The following is an 11,491-nucleotide window of genomic DNA, read 5'->3' on the forward strand; positions in this document are numbered from 1 at the left end:
CTCCTTCCCGGCGGCCATAAGTGCACCAGCTAAAATCTTGATCAATCGGAAGAATTTACAGCGATTTCCCGTGAAAATCTACCTAAAGATTTGTTTCCCTGCCAATCAAAACCTTCCGTTTACGTGGATTCACAATCAAAACCTTCCATTCACTCCCCGATACGATCTCCGTCATTTATGGAGAATAGTGAAACGGCAGCACGCGAGAATTAATAGTCGCTTCGGAATTCGACGAGGCGAATTTGTTTCTGGCTTATCCCCTCCCCGGCCATTACTGCGCCAGATTACGTGCCATCATTAACCGCCGCGATTCGATTTCTCCCGTGAAAATCTACATAAAGATTCGTTCTGTTTCTTTCTTCCTCACCAATCCACGAGGCGCGCGGGGGAGAGAGCGAGAGAGCGAGAGAGGCGGTTGGCGCACGCCTGTGGGTCGCTTCGCTTCCAGTTCGTGCGCTTGCGCTTGGTGAGGGGGTGATGGCGAGCCGAGGGGGCCGCGGCGGCGGCCGGGCGAATCCAGATGCTGCTCAGGCCGGGTATGGAGGCCGCGGCGGCGCTGGTCGTGGGCGCGGTGATGGTGGTGGCCGTGGCCGCGGGTACTACCAAGGAGATGGGGGCGGTGATGGTGGTGGCCGTGGCCGCGGGTACTACCAAGGAGATGGGGGCGGTGATGGTGGTGGCCGTGGCCGTGGTTACTACCAAGGAGATGGTGGCGGTGATGGCGGTGGCCGTGGCCGTGGTTACTACCAAGGAGATGGTGGCGGTGGTCGTGGGTACTACCAGGGTGGCGGTGATGGCGGCGGGAGAGGGCGTGGGTACTACCAGGGAGAGGGCGATGACCGTGGGTACTACCAGGGAGGCGGTGATGGCGGCGGCGGCGGAAGAGGGCGTGGGTACCAAGGCGGCGGCGACGGCGGTGGCCGCGGCCGAGGACGCGGCTACCAAGGCGGCGGCGATGGTGGAGGCCGCGGCCGTGGCTACGAAGGGCCTGGCGATGGCGGACGCGGCCGAGGCCGTGGCTATCAGCAGGGCGGCAACGACTACGGCGGCGGCCGTGGTGGCAACAACTACGGCGGTGGCCGTGGCGGCAACAACTACGGCGGCCGCGGCGGCAGAGGAGGAGGCCAGAACCAGCCCGACCCCCTCGCTCTCCAAGTCGCGGGGCCTCCCCTCTCCGAGCGCTACCACACAGAGGCGGCCCAGCTCCGGGAGAAGTTCCAGGCGATGGACATCAGCCGTGCCGAGCCGATGTTCCCGGGGCGCCCCGGGTTTGGCAGAAACGGGCAGGTGTGCCTGGTGAGGGCCAACCACTTCTTCGTCGGCCTCGTGGACAAGGGCCTGCACCAATACGACGTACGTTCCCCTCGATCGTCACTACGTTCTTCTCAGGTGTGCACTGCTCAGTACTCACTGACGTGGCCATATTTTGTGCGCTTATTTCTTGATTTCAGGTGACCATGTCGCCGGAGCCGACCATGACGGGCGTTTTCCGAGCTGTCATGTGCACTCTTGTGAAGGACCACCAGAGTACCACTCTCGGTGGTCGCCTCCCAGCTTACGACGGCCGCAAGAGCCTGTACACCGCCGGCGAGCTGCCCTTTAAAACCAAGGAGTTCGAGGTCACCTTGGCTGACAAAAACCCAGGTCCACCTGGGCAAAGGTAAACTCAATCAGTCAGTCAGTCAGTGTGCCACACGACATTACAAGATGAGCAGATCAGGTTCCCCATGACATGTTGTATGTTTGCAGGAGGGAGAGGAAGTTCAAGGTGACCATCAAGCACGCCACCCTGGTCAGCCTGCAGCAGCTGCAGATGCTCATGTCCGGGATCCCCACGGACATACCGGCGCAGGCGCTGCAGGTGCTCGACATTGTGTTGCGTGACATCGTGCTCAACGAACGGGACGACATGGGGTAACAATTTATCTCTGCCCTTTGCCTCGTTAGTCGTCATCTATCATTTTGCATGATCTTCTGATTTGGGATTGGGACTTGTTGTCACTGTTCGCCTTAGATTCGTCCCGGTAGGCCGGTCTTTCTTCTCGCGGACCATCAAGGATCCCATCCAGTTAGGCCAGGGCATCGAAGGATGGAATGGGTTCTACCAGAGCATCAGACCTACCCAAAGTGGATTGTCCCTCAACATTGGTCAGTGACATGTATTCCTTGCATTCTGTTTCCACTTCCACTTACGTGCAACATGTCGTGCCAGGATGCATGAATGATGGGATAATATGCGTACTTGCCAATAAATGTACTGTGAATTTTGGATTGCAGACATGTCTTCGACTGCTTTTGTTGGAGGTGGGTCCCTGATTGATTTCATCGCGGAGATTCTTAACAGGAAAGATCATCTCTCTCGCGGCATTCAAAATGAACTTGATTATGTGAAGGTATGCATATTTTCTGTATCAAATGTATCGCTGCGAAGTTTCTGCTGTGGTGGTATATGGCAGGTCATGGTTGTGCATTTCACTGCAGATTAAGAAGGCCCTCAGGGGTTTGAGGGTTGAGGTCACCCACCGAGGCCAGATGCGCAGGAAATACCGCATCGCTGGCTTGACAAAGGATTCTGCCAGAGAATTGAGGTTCCAATTATCAACCGGCGAAACCAAGACTGTGAGGGACTACTTTCGAGAAACCTACAAGCTGCAGCTGCGTTACGATTTTCTCCGATGCCTGCAAGTTGGAACGGAGCAGAAACCCAACTATCTTCCAATAGAGGTTTGTGCAGAAATCGACTTCATCTTCTCAACATACTTCCATATGTTCTACACCAAGCACTTTCATATGTTCTGAACTTCTGATGCAACTTTCGTTTTGCATTGTACGTAGCATATGTTCTGATAAATACACTTGTGATTGCTCTTCAGGTCTGCAATATAGTTCCCGGACAGCGGTACCAAAAGAAGCTGGATGACGGCCAGGTTTCTAAAATGATGTCTATAGCCTGCCAGCATCCAGCTGGGCGTGAGACCTCCATTCGCAAGGTGATTTCTTCTGCTGTCTTTTCTGCATGTTAACTTTTGTCAGATGAAATAGTCTAGCAAAGTTCGTTTTGAACCTTTCACTGATCCTGTCTTTCCTTTTTCTATTAGTCTGTTCTGGAGAACAAATATAACAGCGCCAAACGTGCAAATGAGTTTGGTATAGAAGTTGACAGCAACCCAACTTCTGTTCAGGCTAGAGTTCTGCCTGCTCCAATGGTAACGAACCCCACTTCCAATATTCGCAGTGCTCTTCTTTGCAATCTTGTACTACTACTTCTCTGATCAGCTCGTGTTTGATTTTTTCTTGTTGTAGCTGAGGTACCATGGTACTGCGTCTTGCCACCCAGAAAATGGGGCGTGGAACATGAGAGGCAAGGTACACCATGAGTAACTTGAACATTCTTTATACACTAGTGACAGAGCATTTTTCTAATAGTACAAGTGCACAACTAATAATTGTTTGCATGTTTGAATGTGTAATCGAGGTTTGCACCTTATTTTGGTCAGGTACTTTAGGACACCTTTTTTTAATTCAATTTTCCAGTGGCGCTAGTTTTTCAGTTATACTTTTTATAGAAGCTTTGTTCTTCAAACTTCAAAAAATAATGATAGCGGTTTGTTTTTTAGTTGTATTATTCTCCTGTTTATATCTAGTACACCTTGCTGCCATCCTAAAAATTTATTGATTTCTCCTGGTTCTCTGTGGAAAGTACTGAAAGCATGGTTGGTAAACTCACTTTGACGTGCAGAAAGTCGTAAATGGTGCCAAGGTTGGTATTTGGGCATGTGTAAACTTTTGCAATGAATTGACTGAGGATCAAGTTCGTATCTTCTGCGGCAAACTGAGTGTAATGTCCTCCACAACTGGAGTGGTAAATTTTCCTGACTATCCCTTCTAATTGTGTTGTGGCCCAAATTTTCTTCCAGTGATAAGTCTTTTTCCATTTGATTTGCAGAACTTCAACGGTGCAAAGCTTAAGATATTCCATGCTCGTTCAGATCAAGTTGAAGCCAAACTCCGTGAAGTACGTCAGCAAGCGGGGAATATGAAGATTGACCTCGTACTTGCTATACTGCCAAATAAAAATGGCAGCCTGTATGGTAATGTGTCTTGTCGTAGATTTGATTCCTTTGCAGATGTCATCATGACATATCCCATGCCTGATGTCATTTGTTCCACAGGTGATATTAAAAGGATCTGTGAAACAGACATTGGTCTGATGTCGCAGTGTTGTCTACTTAAAAATGTCGAGAAATCAAGTCCTCAGTTTCTTGCGAATGTTGCTCTTAAGATCAATGCCAAGGTAAATTCAATTTCTATTGTAAAACGTAGTTTGTTGTCAAAAATATATATAACAAAGATTTTTATTCCTCTTTGAAATCATTTGCCGTCTTCACAGTGTGGGGGGAGGAATTCGGTATTTTCTGATATACAAGTAAGCTTACCAGTTGTTTGGAAAAAGCCAACGATTATCTTCGGTGCAGATGTTACTCATCCTAGTGCTCTAGATGATACTGCCCCATCCATTGCTTCTGTAAGATTTATTTTCTTCAATCAATGGACACCATATACAATAGTTTATTTTCTTCACATTTTTGCGATTTGTGATGGGGTTTCCATTTAGGTTGTTGCCTCCCAAGACTGGCCTGAGGTGACCAAGTATCATGGTGATGTTCATGCACAAGGTCACCGCGTAGAGCTCATTGAAGGCCTCGAGGGCATTGTTAAGTAAGCTTTTTGCATGAGGTGCACCTAAATTTAAAATATGCATACCACACAAGGCAGTTGGTTACTCTTCTTTTCTTTTCTTTCAGGAAGCTGCTACTTTCGTTTGAAAAGCAATCCAAACAGAAGCCGCAGCAGCTGATATTCTATAGGTTCATAATTCCCGCTTGTTTTGATTGGTTTTCTTTTGATCATCATTCCAAAACCCTTACACTGGTTCCATTTCATTGCTAGGGATGGCGTAAGTGAGGGTCAGTTCAGAAAGGTTCTGGAGGATGAGATCCCGTTGATAGAAAAGGTGTTACTACCAATTCGATGAACAACAATGCTTGGTGTCATTGGCCTATTAGTGACATATAATTCATAACATAACTCCTTGTTTCAGGCATGGAAGGCTTTATACAGTCAGAAGCCGGCAATTACCTTCATAGTGGTGCAGAAGAGGCACCATACAAGACTGTTCCCAAGTGATGGCAAATATCAGGACAACAGTGGAAATGTTATGCCAGGTTATTTCATGAATCGCATCAGCAAAATGTCTGATTTCTACGAAATTGTTTTTCTCACATGTTCCTGTAAAATTGCAGGCACAGTTGTTGATAGGCAGATCTGCCACCCAACAGAGTTTGATTTCTTCCTCTGTAGCCATGCTGGGATCAAGGTAATGTTAACGCAGCATTCATCACATTTAGTAGTTTCTTCTTGATGGTATTGGTATCATCTTAATGAATTGTGAACTTATCGAACGCAGGGAACAAGCCGCCCTGCACATTACCACGTGCTGCGAGATGACAACAACTTCAGTGCGGATGACCTGCAGTCTCTTACAAACAACCTGTGCTACACGTAAGGGTGCTTTACCCGTGATATTGTATGTTTTGCATGTTTTTTCTGTTCAATAATGTGACGTGCTCTTCTCAGGTATGCAAGCTGCACTCGCTCGGTGTCGACTGGTATGGCACTCTTCCCTCCCAGCTCAGTGTTTTAAATCCCATCCTGTAGACTCTTTATGAACATAATTCCATGGTGTCTTGTGCAGGGAACATTGATTCCATATTTGTTTAGACACAGATAAACTGTGAATTTAAAACAAAACTACAAAACATACACGAGTTTGGACCATGATTGAATGTGATATTAGAGTTCTACTGTCTCAGATATGGGTTACTTTGTGTAGTTACTACTATCATCTTATGCTCAATTTGACTTAACATGTTTCGCTTGTATTTTGGCAGCTCCTCCTGCATACTACGCTCATAAACTTGCGTTCCGTGCGCGATTCTACCTAGGCCAAGTCCCAGACATGGCGTCGGAGATAAGCGCCGGCAGTGCACCTCCTCCATTGATGCTTCCTGAGATAAAAGATGAGCTCAAAAGCCACATGTTCTACTGCTAGTCCATACACACATGGATGAAGCCTGAAGCCTGGAGAACTCTTAAGATTTTATTTCAAGTATACATGGCAACCTGAAGATTTTTTTGTTTCTGTTGGTTTGATGAACATGGGACTATCTCTTGTGTCTTTAATATTTCCAGAGAATGATTGGTTTATGACTTTATGCAAGGGTATGAATGGAAAGTTTATGTGTTCTGCTATTTGAAGTGATTCAGCATCTTGGTGTTCATGTTTAGCATATAAGTTTGAGATAGTTTAAAAAAATCAATAATTAATGATTTTGTCCACCATACCACCACACGAGCTAGTGATTACACACACAAACAAATTTCTATTTTCAAAATAAGTTGCAGTCAACGCAGCTTACATTATTCCCTTTTTGTGGAAAATTTCTCAGACCTCAATTGTATAAACACTAGAACCACCATTTTTCCGACGAGGTTAGTTCAATCAGACACATTTGTGTTTTTTTTTTAGGGCGTAAACGTTTGTGTTGGCATGTCTGTGCTTAAGAAAAACCCGGATCAAAAGCTGGTCCATTTTCACAAAACACCTTGCACTGCATGAGGCCTTGATGTTTTTTCCTTTTATGTTTTCTACATCTTTTGTTTTTTATTCTTCTCATGGAAGATGACAAAAGAAGAAAGAAGAGAATGTTCCTGCTTACCTTTATCAGCCTTGGAGTACTTTTTTTTCCTTCAACCAACTTCCATTTTTTTACTTGTATTATTTTGGATTTTTGTCTCTTTCTACAAACAACTAGGTTGCCTATCCTTACTTCGGCCTATTTTTTTGCACGAGACCGTGCGGATAAAAAAAGACCATGAAGGAACTCACCTACACTCAATCTATGTCCCCCCCCCCCCCAATCTTTGATCCCTACCTAGAAGTTGTCCGAGACAACACATTCATCACCCTTGCCGTTGATGGTGTGCACCTTGACACCAAAGGAGCACCATCGCTCATGTGGGGCATGGCCCCTCGGTGAGTTAGAGCCAACCCCCCCCCCCCCCGACCAACACAATGTCAACCATACTCGGTGGTGGGTTGAGCTCCTGTCGTTGCCCCGACCTACCCATTGTTAATTGACGTTGCCACGATTTATGCCCTAATTGTTTTTGGTGTTAATGAAAACATAATTCATTGGTTTAACCACATGCTTGAGTCCATGAACAAAAGAAGCACAGGTGGTTGGACACCCCCACCCCATTTCAAAAATGGAAAAGAAACGGTTTGTAATATTTCACATTTTATTTGACCAAACTGAAAACAGCGTGCTAAAGTATGATGACCAAGCTCATCACCTTGGGATTGATCATGTTCCTTACAAATACGCACACAAAGTGACCGCCATCAACAATGATGGCGAAGAGAATAAGTGGTAACGCAGATGGATCGGTAGGGGCATGCGAGGATTAGTTTCTCCAGTTAGAACACACAGGCATGTTTGCTAGTAGTAAAAATACATCATAAAAGTGCAAACAGTGCACGAGCTGTTGGAAATATGCCCTAGAGGCAATAATAAATTAGTTATTATTATTATATGTCTTTGTTCATGATAATCGTTTATTATCCATGCTATAATTGTATTGATAGGAAACTCAGATACATGTGTGGGTACATAGACAACACCATGTCCCTAGTAAGCCTCTAGTTAACTAGCTCGTTGATCAATAGATGGTTACGGTTTCCTGACCATGGACATTGGATGTCGTTGATAATGGGATCACATCATTAGGAGAATGATGTGATGGACAAGACCCAATCCTAAGCCTAGCACAAAGATCGTGTAGTTCGTATGCTAGAGCTTTTCTAATGTCAAGAATTATTTCCTTAGACCATGAGATTGTGCAACTCCCGGATACCGTAGAATGCTTTGGGTGTACCAAACGTCACAACGTAACTGGGTGGCTATAAAGGTGCACTACGAGTATCTCCGAAAGTGTCTGTTGGGTTGGCACGATTCGAGACTGGGATTTGTCACTCCGCATGACGGAGAGGTATCTCTGGGCCCACTCGGTAGGACATCATCATAATGTGCACAATGTGACCAAGGGGTTGATCACAGGATGATGTGTTACGGAACGAGTAAAGAGACTTGCCGGTAACGAGATTGAACAAGGTATCGGGATACCGATGATCGAATCTCAGGCAAGTACAATACCGCTAGACAAAGGGAATTGTATACGGGATTGATTGAGTCCTCGACATCGTGGTTCATCCGATGAGATCATCGTGGAACATGTGGGAGCCAACATGGATATCCAGATCCCGTTGTTGGTTATTGACCGGAGAACGTCTCGGTCATGTCTGCATGGTTCCCGAACCCGTAGGGTCTACACACTTAAGGTTCGATGACGCTAGGGTTATAGGGAATAGATATATGTGGTTACCGAATGTTGTTCGGAGTCCCGGATGAGATCCCGGACGTCACGAGGACTTCCAGAATGGTCCGGATGGAAAGATTTATATATGGGAAGTCCTGTTTTGGTCACCGGAAAAGTTTCGGGTGTTATCGGTAATGTACCGGGACCACCGGGAGGGTCCGGGGGTCCACCAAGTGGGGCCACCGGCCCCAAAGGGCTGCGTGGGCCAAGTGTGGGAGGGGACCAGCCCCAGGTGGGCTGGTGCGCCCCCCCCCCCCCCACAAGGGCCCAAGGCGCCTAGGGTTTGGGGAGGGGGCGCCCACCTTGCTTGGGGGGCAAGTTTCCCCCTCTCCCCCCCTTGGCCGCCACCCTAGATGGGTTTTGGGCTGCCGCACCCCTAGGGGTGGGAACCCTAGAGGGGGCGCAGCCCCCTCCCTCTCCCCTATATGTAGTTGAGGTTTTGGGGCTGCCAGAGACAAGAGTTTCCACCTCTCCCTGGCGCAGCCCTACCTCTCTCCCTCCTCGTCTCTTGTGGTGCTTGACGAAGCCCTGCAGGATTGCCACGCTCCTCCATCACCACCATGTCGTTGTGCTGCTGCTGGACGGAGTCTTCCCCAACCTCTCCCTCTCTCCTTGCTGGATCAAGGCATGGGAGACGTCACCGGGTTGTACGTGTGTTGAACGCGGAGGTGTCGTCCGTTCGGCACTAGGATCTCTGGTGATTTGGATCACGACGAGTACGAATCCTTCAACCCAGTTCTCTTGAACGCTTCCGCTTAGAGATCTACAAGGGTATGTAGATGCTCTCTCCTTCCCCTCGTTGCTAGATTACTCCATAGATTGATCTTGGTGTTGCGTACAAAATTTTGAATTTCTGCTACGTTCCCCAACAGTGGCATCATGAGCTAGGTCTATTGCGTAGATTCTATGCACGAGTAGAACACAAAGTAGTTGTGGGCGTTGATTTTGTTCAATATGCTTACCATTACTAGTCCAATCTCGACGATATTGTGGGATGAAGCAGCCCGGACCGACCTTACACGTACACTTACGTGAGACAGGTTCCACCGAATGACATGCACTTGTTGCATAAGGTGGCTAGCGGGTGCCAGTCTCTCTCACTTTAGTCGGATCGGGTTCGATGAAAAGGGTCCTTATGAAGGGTAAATAGCAATTGGCATATCACGTTGTGGTTTTTGCGTAGGTAAGAAACGTTCTTGCTAGAAACCCATAGCAGCCGCGTAAAACATGCAAATAACAATTAGAGAACGTCTAACTTGTTTTTGCAGGGTATGCTATGTGATGTGATATGGCCAAAAGAATATGATGAATGATATGTGATGTATGAGATTGATCATGTTCTTGTAATAGGAATCACGACTTGCATGTCGATGAGTATGACAACCGGCAGGAGCCATAGGAGTTGTCTTAATTTATTGTATGACCTGCGTGTCATTGAACAACACCATGTAATTACTTTACTTTATTGCTAAACCATTAGCCATAGTAGTAGAAGTAATAGCTGGCGAGACAAGTTCATGGAAACACGATGATGGAGATCATGATGATGGAGATCATGGTGTCATGTCGGTGACGATGATGATCATGGAGCCCCGAAGATGGAGATCAAAAGGAGCAAAATGATATTGGCCATATCATGTCACTTTTTGATTGCATGTGATGTTTATCATATTTATGCATCTTATCTGCTTAGAACAACGGTAGTAAATAAGATGACCCCTCATTAAAATTTCAAGAAAGTGTTCCCCCTAACTGTGCACCGTTGCGAAAGTTCGTTGTTTCGAAGCACCACGTGATGATCGGGTGTGATAGATTATAACATTCACATACAACGGGTGTAAGCCAGATTTACACACACGAAACACTTAGGTTGACTTGACGAGCCTAGCATGTACAGACATGGCCTCGGAACACAAGAGACCGAAAGGTCGAGCATGAGTCGTATGGTAGATACGATCAACATGAAGATGTTCACCGATGATGACTAGTCCGTCTCACGTGATGATCGGACACGGCCTAGTTGACTCGGATCATGTAATCACTTAGATGACTAGAGGGATGTCTATCTGAGTGGGAGTTCATAAGATGAACTTAATTATCCTGAACATAGTCAAAAGATTCTTGCAAATTATGTCGTAGCTCGCGCTTTAGTTCTACTGTTTTAGATATGTTCCTAGAGAAAATTTAGTTGAAAGTTGATAGTAGCAATTATGCGGACTGGGTCCGTAAACTGAGGATTGTCCTCGTTGCTTTGTAGAAGGCTTATGTCCTTAGTGCACCGCTCGGTGTGCTGAACCTCGAACATCGTCTGTGGATGTTGCGAACATTTGACATACATGTTTTGATAACTACGTGATAGTTCAGTTAAACGGTTTAGAGTTGAGGCACCTAAGACGATTTTGAAATGTCGCGGAACATATGAGATGTTTCGAGGGCTGAAATTGGGATTTCAGGATCGTGCCCACGTCAAGAGGTATAAGACCTCCGACGATTTTCTTAGCCTACAAACTAAGGGAGAAAAGCTCAATCGTTGAGCTTGTACTCAGATTGTCTGGGTACAACAATCACTTGAATCGAGTGGGAGTTGATCTTCCAGATGAGATAGTGATGTTTCTCCAAAGTCATTACCACCAAGCTGCTAGAGCTTCGTGATGAACTATAACATATCAGGGATAGATATGATGATCCTTGAGACATTGGCGATGTTTGACACCGCGAAAGTAGAAATCAAGAAGGAGCATCAATTGTTGATGGTCAGTGAAACCACTAGTTTCAAGAAGGGCAAGGGCAAGAAGGGACACTTCATGAAACGGCAAATCAGCTTCTGTAATAAGGGGAACAGCCACTGGAGCAGAATTACCCTAGATACTTGGTAGATGAGAAGGCTAGCAAGGTCGATAGAAGTATATTGGATATACATTATGTTAATGTGTACTTTACTAGTACTCCTAGTAGCACCAGAGTATTAGATACCGGTTCGGTTGCTAAGTGT

At 46.4% G+C, this 11,491-nt stretch overlaps 1 protein-coding gene across 1 annotated transcript; it reads left to right on the forward strand.

Moving 5' to 3' along the window:
• The first annotated feature begins 270 nt into the window (after positions 1-270).
• Positions 271-6,280, forward strand: LOC123068978 (protein argonaute 18). The gene is made up of 21 exons (XM_044491689.1): positions 271-1,353; positions 1,452-1,660; positions 1,750-1,914; positions 2,015-2,148; positions 2,278-2,393; positions 2,482-2,724; positions 2,874-2,990; positions 3,099-3,206; positions 3,304-3,366; positions 3,740-3,862; positions 3,947-4,091; positions 4,173-4,294; positions 4,391-4,525; positions 4,616-4,719; positions 4,806-4,868; positions 4,951-5,014; positions 5,102-5,225; positions 5,304-5,377; positions 5,468-5,562; positions 5,638-5,669; positions 5,952-6,280. The coding sequence occupies exons 1-21, from the start codon at positions 478-480 to the stop codon at positions 6,110-6,112; spliced, it is 3,273 nt and encodes a 1,090-aa protein (XP_044347624.1). The 5' UTR covers positions 271-477; the 3' UTR covers positions 6,113-6,280.
• The last annotated feature ends 5,211 nt before the right edge of the window (positions 6,281-11,491 follow it).

This window comes from Triticum aestivum, chromosome 3B, assembly GCF_018294505.1.
Source record: "Triticum aestivum cultivar Chinese Spring chromosome 3B, IWGSC CS RefSeq v2.1, whole genome shotgun sequence".
In the NCBI taxonomy this organism is placed as follows: domain Eukaryota; kingdom Viridiplantae; phylum Streptophyta; class Magnoliopsida; order Poales; family Poaceae; genus Triticum; species Triticum aestivum.